The sequence below is a fragment of the Scleropages formosus genome, chromosome 15, assembly GCF_900964775.1.
Source record: "Scleropages formosus chromosome 15, fSclFor1.1, whole genome shotgun sequence".
Classification (NCBI taxonomy): Eukaryota; Metazoa; Chordata; class Actinopteri; order Osteoglossiformes; family Osteoglossidae; genus Scleropages; species Scleropages formosus.
Window position 1 is genome coordinate 18,365,850 of NC_041820.1, and position 21,838 is coordinate 18,387,687.

Here is a 21,838-nt window from a genome sequence, read left to right on the forward strand (position 1 = left end):
ATGCTGTCTTGGACTGGCCTGCACAGGATGATGTATGCTGGCAGCACAGAATGTGTTCATTTCTCATCTCATAAAATAAAACGTTCGTATTGTTCCTTCACAGCACCAAATTAATGCAGGCTCTGAACATCCATTTTGTCACAAAATTTCCATCACTGCTGCTTATGTGGTTGTTTGTTCATGACAACAATCGTTATCTGGTGTATTGCCGGCCTGTTGTCCTTGCCAGCCCTGGTAACAAGGCATCTCGGGGGGACATACCTGCGCCACAGAGCCCAGATGGGCGGCGACCTGTGTGCATCCAGTCACGCTTCATCCTTTGCAGCAGCCGTAGCGCTGTCATGGAGACCTCGTGGTTCTTGTCCCCAAACTCCAGCATGTGGGCAAAACGGGGGATGTAGAGGCAAGGATCTAGACAGGGTAGGGGAACAGCAACAACCCTGAGAAGGACGCAGCCATCTGCCTGCACCTGAAGTTCTCCCACAAGTAATATCCCTGCCCCGCTCTGCAGGCTACACACTGTAGAGTGCCACATGCAATGGGATTCATGATAGCAGTGCAGAGGGTTATTTCTGTGTATTAGACAGTTTTACCCAGCACTCATCTCCAGATGGAGGAGCTGATCACTTTAAACCCTGCAAAGTCCACACTTGTAACACTGGGATTAATTGTAAACCCAGAATGACTTTTTCCTCAAGATGCTTAATAAAATGTCAAACGCCACTTGAATTTTTACATTCAAATATCAGGTTGCTGATGGCTTTTATTTGCTGTCAGAAACTACCCATGTTACCCATTATAATAAAGTCAGCTGTATAATATAATATTACTGTCACTGAGACTTTACTCTGAAGCAGAATACAGAAACAGTGCAACTTTTACTCGCCGGACAATCCCTAACATTAGGAATGTCAGCCTCCATACCAGTCGGCACAATTCGTGCCAATAACCCTTCGATATGTGCTCTTCGACAATAATTTCATCATGTTCCATGAGAGATAAATTCGGAACATTACGAGTCACGGCACCAAAAAAGTACAGCAGCAAAGCAGACACATGAAGGCAAACCCAAAGACAAACACACAGCACAAGTGCTTTCATCTCCCAACATCACTGTACCATATCAATACAGAACATGATGTAATAAATAAAGACAGTATAGGATACTGTAACAACACAGTGATCTCTACAGCCGGATCATATCTAACCCCTTTGACGTTGGTATAATTAATTGTTACTTTGCATATAAAAACATGTGAGCAAAAAAAAAAAAAAAAAAAAAAAAATCAGCCCCCTCTTACTCAATCATTGCGAACGAACTGAATATTCCCTTTGCTGCTTCTTTGATACACAGATTGAGGGGATTTAATGAGGAGTGTGTCGTGACACAGGGGCACCGATGGGTACTGGCTGCATTCAAAGCGCTGCTGTTTTCAAGTGCTACCTTCTCTTAGGCGCGGCTGTGATTTTTACACCATTTAATACGTAGTCTAAGGGGAAAAAAAAATGTACTCGTATTGATGTTCATTAGGATGTCCGAAAACACAACGCCTTCACCACACATTTTTGACCCGACTGGGACATTTTGTATGTGTTACGTTATTCTTTTTTCACCCCAGTGAGCACCATAAAGTTGAGATTAAACGTATGTTTGGTGTGTGTGCGAGAGCCTGTGGGCCGAAGGCTGGAGTTGTTCTCGGTGTTACACGGGACAGCGCTCGTGCGCCACACTGTAAACCCTCCACCACACACACACACACACACACACACACACACACACACACACACGGTAAAGCCCCGCGCAGGAGCCCTCTGTCGGACGGCTCTGGGATACGGCAAACCCAGCCCCCCCACTGCCCTATCACCCCATCTGTGGATTTAACATGGCTTCTGGCTCCGTCCGGTTCTGAGGAAACCCAAATGGGAGATTTTCCCCGTGAGGTCTTGACGTGACGTGTCAGTTGCACAAGGTAAAGCAGAGTGTGTGTGTGTGTGTGTTTGTGTGTGCGCGCGCGCCGAGGCTCATCCTCACAATAAGGCGGCTGGGAACGCGCCTTTTGCGCTCCCGGGTAGCGACCCGACTCTGGAAATGTGCTCGACGCCGGAGACTGCGCTTTAATCTTAGAATCGTACTTCTACTGTTTGCATCACTAAAAAGCCACATCACCGAGCTGGGAGAATACAGTGTGTGTATTACGTGCGTAAAGTACGTACAGTACGTACTGGATCGGGAGGACGCTGTGCGGACTGACTGGAGCAGAACGTTAAGACCCGCAACATCTCATCTGTTTCACTTATCGATGAGGAAACTTTTAAATTGTGTCTGATAGCCAACTACAGCCTGCTGCCCGCGTACTGAAAGCAGTGACATCATTAACGGGCGCTGAAACGGAATTATTTGCCACAGACGCAGCCGTTCCCTCCTGTTTACGTTCGCTCGTAAACTACGGTGCTTCGCTCGCGCTCTGCAGTGAAACGGAGCCGAGGGGACGGCGACTCGGCCACAGGGGCGGAGTCTGCGCGGTACTGACGTCAGACGCGCCCGCGCATCTGATTCGGTGGAGACTCGCAGGGTATCCGCGAGCACGACGCAGCGAGTGATCCGACGGCGTCGACGGAGGAGAAAAGCGGCGGGTATTGTCGTCGTCATTCAGACGGTCAGCGAGCGCTCGAGTCCCGGGACGGAGGCGGCGAGGAGCGGGCGGCCACGGAGCCACATATCTCACGGTCCCGGGAGCACACTGTTCTCTACTCAAATTTCCATTTAAAAAGGGAATATAAAAGGGCGCGCGACGTCTGCGTGGAAGGATCATGCGATGAGAAGGAGAAAGAAGCGCTCGGGCTGAAGTTGGAATAATTCCGCCGGACGGATGTATTCATGTTGCTGTTTAAATGCATTCAGGGTTGGTAAAGACCTGCAGACCTCAGACTTACAGGCTACAGAATGTTGATTTTTTTCCCCCTACCCTTATACGCACTTGAGATTCTTTAAGGAGAACACGAAAATTGTATCCGCTAGTCGAATTTCCTACTGCCTAAGTGGATTTTAACCACGGAGCGTTTCGACACGTCATCCCTCATCTCCGAAAGAAGGACGCCTCGCTCCGCTCGCTCCTTCGGTTCTGTAATAATTTGGTTAAGGACCTGGCCCGCCGATGCCAGCGGCCCCAGACTGCCTCCATGGCCGCATCATGAAGTGTCTCACTTTCCTCCTCTTCCTTCCAGAAACGCTCAAGAGGTCCAGGAAGAGCGTGAAGCGCTCCGCCCGCCTGCCAGTATGTTATGAGATCGTGACTCTGTCCCTGAAGAAGAAGATGGCCGCGGAGCTGTACCCCGCGAGCACACAGACCAGCCTTCCCGCCAGCGGCACGAGCCTCAGCGCCCCCGCCAAGAAGAGCACGCTCCCCGTCCCGCACGCGACCCGCCCCACGGCCACGAGCGCCGCGCAGCAGAATATCAACAACAACAACGTCGAGACCACGAGCTGGCAGTCCGCGCACCCGACGCTGCGGGAGAGGTGGCTCATCATGCTCATCTTCACCCTCCTTTCGGTCTCCCTACAGCACACAGCTGCGCAGCCTCTCTCTCTTTCTCTCTCTCTCACACACACACACACACACACACACACACACACACACACACACACACACACACACACAGAGAGAGAGAGAGGGGGGGGGACCACTGATGGGATGCTAGTTACTGCTTAATTAAGGCTGTTCACACAATGGTGCATGTTTGTTGGGTGCTCTTTAAAAATAATAAGAAAAAAGTAATTAATATTGGCAATGTCGTTGCAGGAATGCCTTAATGTTCAACAACGAGCTCATGGCCGATGTCCACTTTGTTGTCGGACTTCCCGGAGAGTCTCAGAGAGTTCCGGCACACAAGGTGAGCACGCGCCCAGCATCCCCCACACGCGACACAGCAGCGGTGGCTCTGACTGACCCTCTGTCTCCTTTGCCCGTGCAGTACGTGCTGGCCGTGGGCAGCTCGGTCTTCTGCGCCATGTTCTATGGAGACCTCGCGGAGGGCGAGTCCGAGATCCACATCCCAGACGTGGAGCCAGCTGCTTTTCTCATTCTCTTGAAGTGAGTGCACTATACGCAGCATTAACGTCGCAAGTGTGCATTTAAAGCGCAGCCTTATTTTGAGACATCTGAGAAAGGTGTCACTGCTGTCTCCATTATACTGTCATGATTTGTTTTCATTAACACACAGCCTTCGCTCTCTTTCATCTTTCTCTCCAGGTATATGTACAGTGACGAGATCGACCTGGAGGCGGACACAGTGCTGGCCACTCTGTATGCAGCCAAGAAGTATATTGTGCCCGCTCTAGCGAAGGCCTGCGTTAACTTTCTAGAGACTAGCCTTGAGGCCAAGAACGCCTGCGTGCTGCTGTCCCAGAGCCGGCTCTTCGAGGAGCCCGAGTTGACGCAGCGTTGCTGGGAGGTCATTGACGCCCAGGCTGAGCTAGCGCTTTGCTCGGAGGGCTTCTGCGAAATTGACCGGCCCACCCTGGAGATCATCCTCACCCGTGAGACCCTCAATACTAAGGAGGCTGTGGTTTTCGAGGCTATACTCAACTGGGCCATGGCCGAGTGCAAGAGACAAGGGTTGCCTGCCACAGCGCGCAACAAACGCAGCGTATTGGGCCCAGCACTCTACCTGGTTCGCGTGCCCACTATGAGCTTGGAGGAGTTTGCCAATGGAGCGGCCCAGTCTGATGTTCTGACGCTGGAGGAGACGCATGACATCTTTCTGTGGTACACGGCAGCTAATAAGCCCAAGCTGGATTTCCCATTAGAGCGGCGGAAGGGGCTGTCACCACAGCGCTGCCATCGCTTTCAATCCTCTGCCTACCGCAGTAACCAGTGGCGTTACCGGGGCCGTTGCGACAGCATTCAGTTTGCTGTGGACAAGCGAATCTTCATTGCAGGTCTGGGTCTGTATGGTTCAAGTGGCGGGACAGCTGAGTACAGTGTCAAAATCGAACTCAAGAGGCAGGGCATCACCCTGGCCCAGAACCTGACCAAGTTTGTGTCGGACGGGTCAAGCAACACCTTCTCGGTGTGGTTCGAGCACCCGGTCCAGGTAGAGCAGGATGCCTTCTACACGGTCAGTGCCATCTTGGATGGAAATGAGCTGAGCTACTTTGGGCAGGAGGGCATGACAGAGGTGCAGTGTGGGAAGGTGACGTTTCAGTTCCAGTGCTCCTCGGACAGTACCAACGGGACAGGAGTACAGGGGGGGCAGATCCCAGAACTGGTGTTCTATGCATGAGTCCTGCAACCGCACCCATGTGTCGACAACATACCACTCCTCTTCAACAGGAGTGCCAGAACTTCTCCTTGCCTTGGAGTAATGTAGCAGTAAAACACTCTGGAACTAAGTTTTTAAATGAAGGAATGCTCTTCAACTATTTATTTAAAAAGACAACAATAATCAATATGATTTACTATTATTATTATTGCTGCAGCATGCAGTCCAATGTATAAAGTTGTATTGCACTTGTAGTGGACACTACTGTTAGTGCATTGTGTTTTGTACTTTTAAAGCCAACTGTATACAGCTTGAAGCTGACTGAGAAATGAAATGTTCTGGATTAGAGCTCATGAACTTAAACCATAAAAAGTTTTTCTGTGACTATAGTTCCAGGTGTGGCTGCTTGTCGATCTCTACCACAGGGACTGAAGCGAAATGCTCAACCGACCAAGATAATTGTGTCTTCAGTTACGTGGTCTTTATCTACCAGAGTCGGCCACAATCAAGACTTGTTTTGGCTCCATGTTAATGCCACCCATCTCTGCTCTAACTTCAGTAATGAATGAAGCACAAACCAATTACAGACCAGATTGCCTGGCTGAGCATGGAGAGGTTCCATTTAATTCTTGATCAAAAGGGAAATAATAAAGCCTACTGAACAATTTAAAATGCCAGTAAGACCTTGTGAATCCAGAGAATACTACTGATTTCCTGTTAAACTGAATTCATGAGGAGACAGGCAGGATATTCTCAATAATTTACTAGGTCAATGTCTTGTGTGCAGTTTCTACATTTTGAAAGACAAAGTGGAGCTGCTGTTTGCAGAACTCTCAGAACACAAATCAAATACTCTAATGTAAGTAAATACAGATTAAGAACATCATAGAAACGTTAGCAACATGCTGCCCTCTGTACAAACAGGAAAGTACTGCATTTCAGCCCTCTAATTTTTGTCTTACCCTATAGGTTCTACTTTGTGGCACACTGTTACCCTCATACTCTGGCTGCATTGAATATGCACAAAAGACAACAAAGAGTATGTATAATCTGAACTTCATGGGTAGAATGGAAAAAAGACATTGTAGCAGATTACCTATGGCTGGCGCGTTGATGCACAGTTCCCTGGCCAACAAGAGGAAGGTCCGTCCCAGAACATATACGTTCACCTGTGGGAAAGGGGACAAAGAGCCTGGTCGGTAATGCAACCAGAATGGAGTATTTAATCATATCTGCCTACCTTATTCTGCTGTGGTTGTCAGAAGAGACCCCTCCACAACACCACACGTGGGTTTGAATAAAGCGTTGGAAATAAAGTGTGGAATCAGACAAGGTGGCTTTTTTTTTTTTTTTTTTTTTTGCATAGTCTGGCACAACTGGAACACAAATAAGAAAGTCTCTTAAAAGCCATGTGTAATTACAAAACAATACCTGACTGAGCAGCACACTGAAGTGAGTCTAGTCCAATATCAGTGCCATTTACACATTTCAGAGCAGTATTGCTGTTGGGGTGTATCTGACAATGGCTAACCCCTGGAACCCCTTCTTCGCTGGGCAGTGTAGAGTTGCCCAGGCAGCAATGGGGTCATAGCCCTGTAGCCAGGATGCTTGAACTGAACCACCCTACTGTCTGCCTGGGTGGGGCTCCACTTGCATGGGATGGATGGAATATTTTTGGCCCCGCCCAGTCCAGGGCCCCTCAGATGCTCGTGGAGCGGTGGGGGTGTTCCCCTTGGACAGCTGAGGGGAGTAAAAATAAGCTGCATGCCAACTGAATCTCTCAGAAATGGCCCCTGCTGAATTATTCAAGTTAAAGCAGCAGACAAATGCAGGCCTAATTTTATAGGGCTGCCCATAGGTGTTTGGCCTCAGCCTCACATCACTTGTATAAAAGAGAAGATGTTGAAATGCAACGTGGAGTTTTAACACCGTGCAGGTGGTTTAAACAGGAGTCGATGCATTTTTCCAAAGGCGTGTAAGGGATGGCACGCTTCATGATGTGTGGCAGTGACTACGGTCTGAAAAACTGAAAAAATTAGCAACGGACAGCTCCCAGGGATAAAGCGCCTCCAGATGGAAGGTGCATCTCAAGGTCGGAGTCATTGCGTGATGAGGGATCCTCATCGTAAGGATCGGGAACATTTCAGCCTAACAGAAAAAAACTATTAAAACTGCCTCTATTTCTGAAATTCAGAGAGAAATTGGCACCGGAAAAACAGAACAGGCACACATTATATGTGGCTTGGTGGGGTGTTGCGTTACTATTTATATTATCATTTACTAAGTCTTTGTCCATTTTGTAAATTATTTCTTTTAAGCACACAGTGTCTATGAAATAGTGAGCGAAAGAAACGCTTACCTGCAGGAGGTCGCTCAAGTCCAGCAGCATATCTGCAGGGGAGTTAAGGCTAAACCAGCCTGAAGTTAAAACCATTCAAATAAAAATCGGATTGGCGCCGGGGTAGGTCGTCTCCATGGGCGACATGCAACCGCCCTGCTGAGGACGCCTGAGGACTGTTGGATGAGCGTGCAGCCACGCAGGGCCGCCACCAGTTTCCCCTAAGCACAACATTACTTACACCTCTTAACAGTTATGCGTCAAATTTAAGAGGAGGATTTTTAAATACCGTGTCACAGACTGTATGTATGTATGCGCTGATGTCTATTGTCTGCCAAGGCTGAATTTCCACTGATCAATGAAACACGGGAACCTGACGAAGCAAACAACCCCTCCTTTCCTCTGGGTCTTACTGCATTAAGCATAATGAGCCAGCTGTACATGGGAGGATGTGTTCATAGGCAGCGTTTTTAAAGGCAGCGTTTACTTTGAATTCGTGACACTTTCGGAAGACGGCAAACAACACTCAGACGTTCGGTCCCAGGTACGAGCTGGAGCACAGGCACTGTGTGTCTAGTGGCGATCAGCCCTTTTCAGCATTCTCAGAGAAATACCGTTCGCTGTGTTAGGGCTGCTAGCTACTGACCCGGAGCCCATTATCAGGAAATGCACGCTCCCGGTGCACTGAGAAATCACCCTCACAAGTGGGAGTTACTCAGCCTTATAAACAAACCTGATCAACCGGGCAATAGGCACGTTGACTCTGCTAATGCTGCTTCGGGGGCATCTGTCTACTGGCAGCAGAAGGGGACGGGCTGCCTATAAGAGGACGCAAGGGTGGATGGTCACTCCCCTCGTAGCCTGCTAGACATGTGAATCCCATCTCCAGACTGGAAACCTCCAGCCCAAGAGCCCCCGCAGCTGTGCAGTTTGGAAGACCAGGAAGGGAGGCTATATTTACCCCTCCCCCTCCCTGGGGAAGGCAGCGCCGTAAACAGTGCAGTGGGAAAGGCCTCCCTCCACCCTCTCCCCTCCAACAGCCCCTGATCCCCCTGCTGTGCCTCCTTCCTGTGAACCTCCTCTCTGGCACAGTAACTGTATCTCCTACAGACAAAACAGGGGAGAGAGCAGATAACACAGTCCAACATGTGGGAAAAACAGTTTAACCACTCGCCAACGGTCAAATGGATAGGCTCCCAGAAACGGGCGGCCGAAACAAACCCACGGGACAAATTCTCAGAGAACCGTGTCAACGGGATCATTCACAGTCAGCTGGTCCACCTGGAACTTTTACAATTAATTGGGCAAACGAGTCTCCACTATGGCGCGGGGCTTCTGTGGGGCAAGGCTCGCCCTAAACCCACTATAAGCGCTTCAGCCTCCATTGAGGCTGGAAACAAAATAAGCCTAACCTCTCGGGAGAGGTCACACCCTCGCACACTTCCTGTCAGTGACAATACAACAATCGGTGCTTTTTGGAACCACAACACACACACACACACACACACACACACACACACACACACACACACACACACACACACACACACACACACACACCAGGTCTTATCCGTTACTCTGATTGCTCCTGGGGTAAAGCGCCCCGGCTGGATGACCCTGTCTGGCACACAGATCCATACCTACTCAGTACATACACACATGGGATGGCTCTTAACATCTGTCCGCACAGAAGCACGGCAACACTCTTGTAATCCTCTAGTCAAATGACGTAATAAAGTTCTAGCCCAGTGCTTATCAATCGTGGTTCTGGCAAACTACCTTTTTTTGTTCAAACAGTCTCTAATTAGTCTTCATTCCACGCACCACTGACTAATTGCTCATCTTAAACTGCGTAAAACTAAAACATTATTTGCGCACTCTATGTTTGGTATCTGTTATTGAACCCCTGTAACGGTGACAAATTAAGTCGCTATGTTCTCTGCCATTGTTTTAGCCATGGTAACACTGCCATCCTGAAAAGTACCAGTCTGAATTAACCTCCCATCTGTAGCGTCTGCAGGGAGACAGTAGCAGGACTGCGATTAAAAAGCCAACATATCTGCTGTTGTTTTGCAAGAACTGGGATCGACACCTCCCACTCCTCTACTCATCCACATTCGTACCCCTACCAATCTTCACATGCACGCTGAATCTTCACTACCACTGTAAGAGCTAGAACTATATATTTATATAAATTTCTGTTTTGTTTCATGTACGTAAAAAAAAAAAAAAAACTGCACATGGAGCAAGAAAATATTATAGTTGTGTCGCGCGTATGCACGCACACACACACCTGGGATAACCGCAAAGGGAATACATTAGCCATCTTTTGTGCCAGAGCCTGTAAAGTGGTCTGAGACATGGGGCTACATGTCTTCCCAACAGCAGGCACAGAGACCTTCATCTGTGTCACCGCTCTCACTCAGACTCTCTGTGGCCAAAGCGTAAATTCATTACTCCCAGTCAGCTCATCAAGCTGCCCCCAATTGTACTGGAGGCCTGGCTGGGGTAGTCTGGGGGCAGCATCCAGACTGGGGTCTTTGAAGCCACAAGCTCAAAAGAAGAGGTTGCAACAGACAGCTGACTCGCTCCTTCATTGTCTGCAGGACACATCCTGCCTCTCAGCCCTGATTCATGCCACCCGCTGCCACCTGAGTCACTGGCCACACACGGTGCAGTTATAAAACCTGGTCCTTGGGCTACTTCATCCTTATTGTGTGTGTTGAACTGCATCTATATGAACAACTGTACAAAACTCAGACAGCATGAGAAGAAGAATGCACTGAGTGAACGCAGCACTAAAAATAAGAAATAAATTTAAAAAACAAAAAAAAGAAAACAAGAAAGTTGAGAAGGCATGTGCTGTGCTGCCCCCAGCTGGCCAATCCGGAAAAGATACGAGGTGTCCCCTCTGTCCTGCATACCAGGTAGAGGCAGGCAGCGATCACGTGGGCCATCTTGCGTCCACGTGTCAGATGCTTGCTTACGGCCATCTTGAAGAAGTTGAAGGCAGTGTCCAGGCAGTGCTGGTTCAGCTGCAGCTGGTGGCCCAGGTTGTTGATGTGCCGTTTCCCTGGTGAGAAACACACACACACACACACACACACACACACACACACGCCTCTCAGTAATGATAATAAGCTCTACACATCCTTTTACAACAAGCCCTCGTTCCTTTGTCTACGCAGATGTGCAGCTGCACTTTGTATTTAAAGCAAGCCGGGCAACCTTCCCTCACAGGTGCCACTTGTTCGGTTCCTGCTGACCACATCAATACACAAGCGCGGTTCACCTGAAACCGTGCCCAAGGCATTACGAGAGCTCCGTCTCTATTCCCGCTGAGCCACGTAGGAAGAATGTGCAGGAAGAGATGGAGGCGACACTGCTCAACCATGTGCACATCAGCTCTGAGCTTTATGTGCTGGACACCACATCGCCAGTCCTTCAGTTTCATCTGTCATTTCATTCATGTGCTCACCACATCGCTAGGTGCAAACAGAGCACGCTGTAATACACTTGTACACTTCTGGCTCCACATGCCCTGAGGCCTGCTTGCCACGTGACCTCACTCCAATGATGTCACCAACAACCACCAGGAACCCGGGAGAACCACGTGCTCGGATAACATTGGGCTTGGCGATAACAGAGCTGCCAGCATGACTCTTGAAAGCCGGACGTGCAGAAGAAAGGCCATTCAAGGTCTGCCGTGGCAGTACGTTCACGTAAAATGATGCTCTGCGATTACACGTGCTTCTAACAATTACCCTGCATCTATTTAAATTCTCTGTCAGAATGGTTACTACATTGAATCTAAGGTCAAATGTAAATATAAAACAAAGCCTGGGAAATCGCTGGTCTCCAACCCCTCCCTCTTGTTATCACCTGCACTCCCTGGGGGGGCTCAGTAGCAGAGCTCACTGGGGGAGACTGGTACAACAACATGCTGACTGGCAGAAGCTGCCCTCTGGGGCTGCAGCCTGTCTGACAGACTTCAACTCTACAGGTCGGCTTGGTGCAGATGGGAAGAGGCCACTGCAGCTCCACTTCAGCAGCACAAACCCTGATAGACTCGCAAAGTCAGCAGGCACAGCTTACAGCTCTGTTCACACCATTAACGCACTTAAGAGCACCCCCCTCTTATTAGCACTACATCACCTAGTGGGTGGGGGTGGTGCACGAGTTCTAGCACCAAGAGCTGTTCTCAGTAAGACCTCAAACCTAACAATGGGCTGACATTGGAAATACGTCTCACGCACACACCTCGGTATGCCTCGTGAAGCTCTGAAACAATGCTGAGATCCACGCAGATGTGAATTACTGCCTTCAGCTTTTGGCAGAGCAAAGCACATCTGTTCGCACAGGGTCACGTGAACAGGGATCGAATGTCCTGCTCATACCTCACATGTAAATCTTTCCGAATTTAAGAACAAGTCACTGCAGCTCTTGGTACAGAGAGCCCACCCACACACCACCTGCACACGCAAAAAGGTCACGGGTGAGAGTGTGAATCCCAGTACGGTACAGGTGGGCCTTGACAAGAACACGTGACAGTGAGAGGCAGGAGCGAGATGTTGTGCTCTTACAAGCTCATGGCATACAACAAAACCACATCAAGGCATAACTGACCAGCAGGACAACAAGCCAACATTTTAATAGACATTAGTCACTGACTGAGATGATTAAGAGGAAATGACACTGTCTGTTGCTCACTGAAGGTCTTCATGAGGGATAAGCTGATGAGACATTCACCATTTTGCAGAGTCTGAGTGCGGGACTCTTTTCCAATGCTGGTGTGGAATCCACTTCCAAGGACCGGTGTCTTGCCTGTTCCTGTGGGACCAGAACACAAATGAGAAAATTTGAGAAACAAGGACAATAACAAAGGGACAGCAGACAGCATAGCAAGAAAGCACATGGACTTTTAATTTGAAGGTTGCTCTTTCAAGCCTTACACTCTACTATAGGCAGTAAGGCCTCCAAAAGCCTTGTTAACACTGAAGATCTGAAGCTTTAGGAGGGTAAAATGCATTATAATCACCTCCTGGATAATTATATTTTTTCCTTCAACAGCATCAACAGGACAACAATGAGACAATGGGAGGGATGGCTTATCTAGAACCCTGCTCTGTTTACAGCTTTTCGTGTTACTGCAGCAACACTGATCTTGTGCTGCCCCCTGCTGGTGTGTCAGGGGGGCTGCCACCATAATAAGGGCCCAGATTTACATTCATGTTACTTCATTTAGCAGATGCTTTTCACCAAAGCAACTTCCAATGAACTCTATGTAGTGTTATCAGCTCACACACCTAATACTCACTGAGGTGACTTGCACTGCTACATAGAGTGCTTACAATGGGTCACTCATCCATACATCACTTGAAGACACACACTCTGCCACTCACACATTACGGGGGAACCTGAACAGCATGTCTTTGGAGTGTGGGAGGAAACCAGAGCACCCAGAGGAAACCCACACAGATACAGGGAGAACATGCAAACTTCACACAGACTGAACAGGGATCGAACCCACGCCCTCTCGCACCACCCAGGTGCTGAGAGACAGCAGCGTCACTCGCTGTGCCACTGTGCCCTGCTTATACAACTCATGCTGGGTGGTTAATAAAAAATGCCATCACAAGCACAATGACTACATCAGTGACAGTATGCAAAAATTATTTCCTTTATGTGTCATGTTCAAGGTTCTCTCGGTGACCTGAGCTGACACTACCTACACTTCCATCTAGAAAAAAGCTACGCAGTTTTAATAGAGCAGATGCCCATAATGTCATTGACCTCGGTATCATCTAACTGAACACTACGCTACATACATATACTGTACATACAAACGCAAGGGGTCGATTTACCAGTTTATTTTTACATGCATTGTCTTCAGCTAATTCCTAACATGTTTACCCAGCAAGCAGACAGCTGTCAGTAAAGCGCACTCACGGAGAATACAAATGTGTGCCTGCTGTGACTGCTTTAACTCTCCTCTAGCAGTTACAGCTCATACCTGGAGTGCTTGTGTGTAGTGACCAGTGACAAGGTAAACGGTACATGTTTATGGGGTGAATTACTCAACAATCAAGACTGAAAAAAAGTTGCTGGATACAATTTTTTTCCCCCTCATCACTTTAAATTAGTTTCCATTTTTATTTAGCTCAGAATTAACTAATTAACTTACAGAACCAACCCTTGTATAGATCGAGCGATACTTGTTATTAAGCTTTTACTAATTACAACTTAGAGAGCAAAACAAACTGAAGTTCTGAAGAAACTTCTGGTCTCGGCTCTGTTTGTAATTTGCGGACCCGACACACCATAAAGAGGATCATCCCACATGTCAACCTTTTGTAAATCTTATACTGAACATCTGTCATGGGTCAGACTCATCAGTGGACATAAAGGCACAAACCACGAAGACAACGTGAAAATGTTTCTATTCTGGACTGAAACACCAAAAACTGTCTTTCTATAACCTACTATGGCAGCACGGAACGGCAAGGAGCCCCAACATTTCCACCTATTCTCCTGACAAAGCTTACAGACAGTTGTTTGTAGCCTTCTATCCTGATTTTTTTTTAATTATTTTAAATGGTTTATTTTCTCAAGACATGTTTCAGAACTCTGATCATGTCTTTTGTACTCGGGCTCAATCAGTCTGCAGAAGCAACCCATGACAGGCGCTCAGTGAGAGGAGTTAAGCAGCAGTCAGTCGGTCGGTCGGTCGGTCGTGCTGGAAGGAGTCAAGGAGAGTCCATCTGTCAGTCTGCCGGCACATCACTCAGATCATTCAACAGAGAACCGAACTCAGAGCAGCCTGGGATTTGCTCATTCTTTGTATCAGCGGGCGCCAAGACGTCTCAAATGGAATGTGAGTCAAACAGAACGCCGCCGTTAGATGTCACAACTGGAAAGAGGCACAAGGGGTTTCTGCAAACCTGCTCATGTTGCGTAGCATCAAAAGGGCGGAAAGTTCTCGAGCAAGAGAAACCTTCTGGTGAAGTCGACACGCTGTTCTCTGTGCCTCCAGATGGAAACAGCTGAAAAGAGCACAGCATTCGTGGTCGTACTCTCCTAACAGCGAACGTTAACCACGATATCATTTTCGTTTGTGCCCTCAAGAAGAACTAAATGCTCCTATGACCCTGACCCCACAGTGCTGGTTGAGCATCACACACCCGACCCCAAAAACCGTGAAACACATCTCATCTCCGCAACACAACACGTACTGACACTTGTAACGGCAGAGAGTCACAGAGTTCAGTGACACCGAGCGAACTGTTGAGCCCAGCGAAAAGTACACTAAGGGCAACGACGTCATCTGCAAACGGAGAAGAACACATGAGCACTGTGTGAAGTTCACCAGACCAGTTTCGACACCGCCAGAACAGCACTTACCACAGAAATAACTCACAAGACGAGTCTGCGTAGAAGAAACATTTATTCGTGTCCCAGAAAGTCCCATCAGCGCAGAGGCAAGACGGACAGCCATCGACACAGGAACCTGGAGCATACTTTTGAGCACTCACTTCTTAACCAAAGGGTCTTGGGGTTCAAGCCCAGAGAGTGACGTTACCAACGACTGCAGACGTAAGGATCCAGTCAGAGAGAGACATGAAAATATTTTCAGGTGCATAGCTTTACTATGTTGCATATCTTTATGCAGAACTACGTGTGAGTGGTACAAGAAACGAAACGAGGTTGTGTATGCAATCATTATTTATTGGGCGACAAATCACGGCACTCTACAGATTCAATGGACTCATACACGGCAAGAATAGGGCGATATGAGAAGTATGATACGTGGTTGCTGCATCGCAAGCTGTCCAAATTTCTTACGAAGACCCATGTCGATGCACGAGCCGCCGAGTGTCGTAGGCGCCGTTGTCGAGGCCAGCCTCAAACCAAACGTGTGGCGCATGAAGTCAAGGAAGGCGGCGTTCTCGCTTCTGGATACGTCCACGTTGAAATTGCCGGCGAGCATGATGGGCCCCCTACCCCGGTCTACATTTAGGTTTTCCTGCCGGCGCGATACACGTCCAACAGTGCGCCTCTCTAGCTACGAACTGAGGTGCTGACGTCAGCACTATGACATGTGGTTCGAGCGTGGTGACATGTAGCGCAACGCACGGCAACTCCATAACAAGCCAAATGTGGGACATTTTCGCAACATTGCCAGCTCGCTGAGGCTCAACCGGCAGCGGCTGTTCATGTCGTTTGATGCGGTGTTCCTTCCTCTGTCCAACAGTATATGCACTGTCTCTCTGCGTCTTTTCATTTGCAAGCAGTAGCGGCGAGAGGGGGTTGCATATTTACGTGACGGTTAATTCCCAAGTTACCCCCCATACCTAGTGAGGAGAAAAACGTAGTTCTACGTCAAAAGTATTTGTCTTATTTACCTGTATATATTTGTATTTTCACAACTCCAAAATACACCCAGTTGAGTTAGGAGAATTCAGCTTTACTCGCAGTTGCGTGCAACACCCCTGCTTCTTCTTAACAGGAATCTTTCTCCGAAGTACAATGATATTATGTAGTGTTGAACTGATCCTTCCAATACTAAATACAGTGCACTAAAGCCTAAACTCATTCCATTCCCCCTTGATACTGTACAGCAATGGATGGAGTGTCAGTCCATCATAGGGTACACACACACACAGTCTGAAACCGCTTGTCCAATGCAGGGTCGCGGGGAGCCGGAGCCTAACCCGGCAACACAGGGCGTAAGGCTGGAGGGGACACACCCAGCATGGGATGCCAGTCCATCGCAGGGCACCCCAAGCGGGACTCGAACCCCAGACCCACCGGAGAGCAGGCACAGGCCAAACCCACTGTGCCACCGCACCCCTACTATTGCATCATATTTTGTAAATGTTTATTACATTTTTAACTTGCACAGCTGCAATTGTACTATAACATATTCCATAAGGTTCATGTAGTGAGAGGGTTTTGGGCTTTAGGCTCTGCATGAGCAGCAAAGCAATGTAACACACACACACACACACACACACAAAAATAAGCAACACAGTTACCAATTCACCTCAAAGATCTTTTTTGGACTGTGGGGGAGGATCGAGGCAGCTGGGGGAAACCCTACGTACAGGTAAACAACCAACCAACCAACTTCAATGACTACTTGTTCCGAGCAGGGTCGTGCTGAGTCTGAGCCTATCCTGGGAGCATTGGGCACAAGGCTGAGGGGGGGGTACACCCTAGATGGGACACCAATCCATCGCAGAGTTACAAGTAGTCACCCAGTGATACAGCTGGGTTATGTTACTGGAGTAATTTTTAGAGAAAGTACCTTGCTCAAGGGTATGACAGCCCGAGATGGGGATCGAACCTACAGCCTTCGGAGGCAAAGGCAGCAACTCCAACCACTACACCACCAGGTGCCACCCACAGCCATACAGTATTATACAGTAATTATTTAAACTGTCTTCTTATGATATTGTGATGACAACTAACTATTAAAGTGTGGCCATTTAATAGTATTTACTGATACTTTAGCATAAATGGTGTCACTTTTTGGGCTCAGGAAGGTATTAAAATGTTTCACCACTGAAACTAACGGCAATTTCATTTTAAAATTGTGAGAAATCATTTAAAGTTTTTTTTGGGTACACATTAACTCAGTAAGAAAGACAAACACTATCTATGCCTCTGTATTGTTATAACCCAGTCTAATTTGTTACAATACAATGATCCCAAGTACAACAGTAAATTATTTTTAAACTGCTGAAGATTCAGGATTTTACAACGGCTAAGTCCCTGTCCAGACTTCAACCCGACTGAGATGTTGTGGGACTAGAAAACATCACAGCAGTACTCTAAGGAGGAGTGTGGAGAAAGTGGTGCAAGAGGCTGATCAACTCATCCACAAACTGAGTACGTGGAGTCACGGCCGCTGAAGGGGGTCCTGCATGGTACTGATCCGTGGAGTGCACTTTCTCACACCGGCCTTCTGCATGCTGACTTACTTTTGAGTGAATAAATGACAACATGGTAAAATGTTAACTGTCACATGAAGATAAACCCATATACTCTTAAGTCTTAATGAGGACTAGGAGAGAGACACGTCCTAAATTGTAAAACCAAAGAACTGAAAGAGGGTCTAGTTCTTTACATTATTATAAGTGAGAACCCGACTGTGGCGAGCGTGCACGTGCACGTGCACGTGCGCGCGCGCACACACACACACACACACACACACACACACACACACAGAGAAGTATTTAGTATTTCTTTTTTACACAGAGCTATACCAAATAAATACCAATTTAAATTGTACGCCAAAGCGCCTCCCAATTTGCCAGTGGTCGATTGCTAATAGTAAGAACTGCCGTAAGTTTTTCAGCACTCTGCTCTTGCTCTGACAAGGGTTCTTTATAGTGCTTTATTATTTACAATGGGTCACAAATACCCAACCAGGACTCGGAGCACACAGGTTCGTACACAAGGCGATATTCCAGCCTGATTTCTGCGAGCCGCCGCTCAATGAGAGTGGGGGGGGCAGAGAGAGAGAGAGAGAGACCCACACTGCTACCTCTCAGCCTGTGGAGCCCTTTGGGTTGCTGACATTTATTCATTTGTCAAAACACTTTTCTCCAAAGCGACAAACAACCCAGTAAACAAAAGTTCTATGCACCGACAGACAAAAAAAAAAAAAAGATACATATATATGATTTTCAAAGTACTGCAACATACTCCAAAAACACACTACAGGAGTAAGGTTGTGAGCTTTTGGCTCACTTACACATTTAGCGGACGCTTTTCTCCAAAGCGACTTCCAATGAACTCTATGTAGTGTTATCAGCCCACATACCTTATTCACCAAGGTGACTTACACTGCTAGATACACTACTTACAATAGGTCACTCATCCATACGTCAGTATAACACACTCACTCTGTCATTCACACACTATGAGGAACCTGAACAGCATGTCTTTGGACTGTAGGAGGAAACGAGAGCACCCAGAGGAAACCCACTCAGACATGCCAAGAACATGCAAACTCCGCCCAGGCTGAGTGGGGATCAAACCCACATCCTCTCACCCCACCCAGGCACTGTGACACAGCAGCGCTACTCGCTGTGCCACCAGACAACAACACCTTGTGTCACATTCAACTAAAACATTAATAAACCAACTCTAGGTCCCAAAACAGTTTGTAAGTACGGGACCCACTGTGTTCCATTATTTAGCCCACACCTTTGCCTACCTTTGTAAAAATTGAAGCTTGTGTAACAAGCCATTAAGAAATATGTACACCTTTATGCAGCACTGTATTTATACTAGACTAGTTCAGGGTAAGACATGAGGCACTACAGCAGGAGCAAGGATTCAAACCCTAGTCCCACTATATCAAGCCAAGAGCTCTAAGCACTGCATCACTGCAGATACTGAACCTGAGAAAGGTGATGCAGCTCAAAGACGATACGAAGTAACTACTACAATTAAACAATCTATCAGATGCCACTACACTCTCATTCATGCATTTGGACATCGCTTTTCTCTAAAGAACCAAGAGTCCATTTGCAATCATTTAGAGCCTTTTCCAACCACAAAACATATACACTACATTGGCACATTACATGTCACTTTAAGCATTCTCAGTTTTAAGTACTCTGTCTGTCTATTGTTACTGTTATTTATTGTTATTAGCATTACTTATTGTTTTGAGCAGTATTATCAATTGTTCTTGTTCATAATCTGTGGAGAAGAATTTCACAGTACTTGTACCTATGACAGCGGGCGCGGTGGCGCAGTGGGTTGGACCGGGTCCTGCTCTCCAGTGGGTCTGCGGTTCGAGTCCCACTTGGGTGCCTTGTGACGGACTGGCGTCCCGTCCTGGGTGTGTCCCCTGCCCCTTCAGCCTTGCGCCCTGAGTTGCCGGGTTAGGCTGCAGTTCCCCGCGACCCCGTATGGGACAAGCGGTTCAGAAAATGTGTGTGTGTGTGTTGTACCTATGACAATAAACCTTGAAACTATATGAATACATACCCATCCATCAAACACACTTGCCAATGATAGACGGAGAAGTATCTGCTGCTGAAAACGTCTAACACTGTAGAATACCTTCACAAAAAAAGATTTCATATTTTTAGCAGTGCACACAACTGTCTAGTTACCTTCTCACTAACAGAACTTATCTGGAAGAGAGAGGGTGGAACGTCTGTCTTAGTACAGTTTCATTCATTGCGCAAGTAATAAAGAACAAATAAAGTGGTCGGAAACTGAGAAACCCTGTAAATGTTTGTGGTCTATAATTGGGATTGAAGAGAACATAATGAGAATTACATTTTTTGAGTAGTTTTACATGAGTTCTCATTTTAAATGTAGCTTGAAGAATAGTACAGTACGTGTTACATTGCAGTGGACTGCCAGTGTTTATCCTGCCTCGTGCCCTATGTTTCTGGGCCAGGCTTCGGCAATTATCGATGACAGATTATGGCTTTAAATGAGGTTTTTGTAAAACCTACCCTGCAAACAAATGGGGGGGATGTCTGCATTATGAAGCTTTTATTGAATGTGACCGAGTGGTAACTATAATGCTGGACTTATCAACAAATCCAGTTACAAACAGACTTCCAGTCTAAACTGTTTTTGTAAGGTGGGGAGCAAGTGTAGATGCAGTATACAGTGCGCTGTCACTATGGGGGAAAAATGCTTGAAGCATTAATATCTGCACCACACACCATCCAGGGTGTAGTTGACCTCACACCCTAGCTTCTTGGATAGGGTCGTGATGACCATGACCCCATACTGGACAAAACAATTATTCAAGATGGATGGCTGGATGGATGAAACGATCATACAGATGCTTCTCAACTTACGATGGTTCAACTTACGGTTTTTCGACTTTATGATGGTGAGCAGGCAATAGACATTAGTACTTTGAATTTTAAATACTGATTTTTTTCTAGGGCAAGCGATATGGGGTGCGATACTCTCTCGCGATGCTGGGCAGCGGCAGCGATCCGCATCTCCCAGTCTGTCACGCGGTCGCTATACAGATTCCCCCCGTATCCACGTTGCGTTTTGTGCATCCGTCATGTCACAGAAATGCCCATCCGTGTCTCCTGCTACTGGCAGGGAGAAGAAAAGGAAGGAAATCACTGTTGAGGAGAAACTCAAGATACTTCCCCAGCATGAAGACTGTAAGACCATATGGCCATCGCACGTATGCTAGGCTGTGATGTTCGGTAGGTTTGATGTATTAAATGCATTTTCGACTTACGATATTTTTGACTTACGATGGGTTTCGTGGAACGTAACCCCATCGTAAGTCGGGGACCACCTGTAGTGGCACAGCCCTGGTTTATTGCCGGACCTCAACTAGGCCAAGGTGTGCTTCACTCATCGTAAGTAGTGTATAGCAGTGTAAGTCACCTTGGTGAATAAGGTGTGCGGGCTGGTAACACTACATAGAGTTCATTGGAAGTCGCTTTGGAGGAAAGCGTCTGCTAAACGAAGTAACGTAACGACAGAAAAGATCGACGGTACTCATAGCTCGGGCTGTTGATCCGGATGTCCAGGTGATCACCGAGCTCGGCCTTTAGATTGCAAAGGTTTCGACAGCAGTCGAGGCGACATCATGCGAACACCTGAGGCTTAACATCTGCATCTGCAAGTAAGGCAAAGGAAGGTAGCGCAGCACTCACCGTCGGAGGAGACAAACTGGCCAACCGCAGAGGATCCCCCGCCGCTGTTCTCCACAAACGTCACCTCGGACACGATGATGTTGTCCTCGAGGACAGAGCCGCAGCCCATGCAGACGGCATTGCCGCGCGCCTGGTCTATGTCGATGTCTGCGCAGCCGCAGGTCTTGCACACGCGGGAGCTCATGGCGAGGCGCGTTCAGGGACCGGCGGCACGTAGGGCTGCGACTCTAACTGCGCACAGAGGGGGAACATAAGACGAGACGAGAGCGGAGAGAAGCAGCGCGCAGTTATCGACTGGAAGTCGCCCTTCACCTTTTGCTTTTTTGTGTCCCCCACTTGTTGATAAACTCACTGCGACCACTGTTTCCCAGAACATGAAAAACAACTAAGCTTCAGTTCAAACGACTAAACAGTTACTCCTCGCATTACCTGAGAAGTTCAACCACAAACCACAACATAACCCACGTTACATGACATGAATCATGATGTTGGACACCAGCTCAGCTGAGCTGTATGACAACTGCTATGCTCACGTGATAATTCAATTTGCCAGTCAAAATTTGAAACTGAA

General features: G+C 47.6%; 2 protein-coding genes across 5 annotated transcripts in view; one reads left to right on the forward strand and one right to left on the reverse strand.

Annotated features, from left to right (window-relative positions):
- brf1b (BRF1 general transcription factor IIIB subunit b) overlaps nucleotides 1-21,838 on the reverse strand; it is a 49,920-nt gene that overhangs the window by 27,561 nt on the left and 521 nt on the right. The window contains exons 3-8 of one of the 2 annotated variants that reach the window (XM_018727636.2): nucleotides 21,268-21,498; nucleotides 12,311-12,430; nucleotides 10,500-10,673; nucleotides 7,622-7,653; nucleotides 6,359-6,431; nucleotides 262-411 (exon numbers count right to left, since the gene is read on the reverse strand). In XM_018727636.2, coding sequence (XP_018583152.1) covers nucleotides 262-411; nucleotides 6,359-6,431; nucleotides 7,622-7,653; nucleotides 10,500-10,673; nucleotides 12,311-12,430; nucleotides 21,268-21,451 — 733 coding nt within the window. In that variant the 5' untranslated portion in view covers nucleotides 21,452-21,498. The remainder of the gene's footprint in view (nucleotides 1-261; nucleotides 412-6,358; nucleotides 6,432-7,621; nucleotides 7,654-10,499; nucleotides 10,674-12,310; nucleotides 12,431-21,267; nucleotides 21,499-21,838) is intronic. The other variant, XM_018727637.2, reaches the window with a different exon arrangement.
- Nucleotides 1,892-5,651, forward strand: btbd6b (BTB (POZ) domain containing 6b). 3 transcript variants are annotated; one of them, XM_029258319.1, is made up of 5 exons: nucleotides 1,892-1,970; nucleotides 3,226-3,517; nucleotides 3,801-3,891; nucleotides 3,973-4,091; nucleotides 4,251-5,651. In XM_029258319.1, the coding sequence occupies exons 2-5, from the start codon at nucleotides 3,315-3,317 to the stop codon at nucleotides 5,281-5,283; spliced, it is 1,446 nt and encodes a 481-aa protein (XP_029114152.1). In that variant the 5' UTR covers nucleotides 1,892-1,970; nucleotides 3,226-3,314; the 3' UTR covers nucleotides 5,284-5,651. The 3 variants fall into 3 exon arrangements, with proteins under 3 accessions (XP_029114152.1, XP_029114151.1, XP_018583154.2); XM_029258318.1 differs by lacking the exon at nucleotides 1,892-1,970 and adding an exon at nucleotides 2,454-2,903; XM_018727638.2 differs by lacking the exon at nucleotides 1,892-1,970 and having other exon boundaries at nucleotides 2,454-3,517.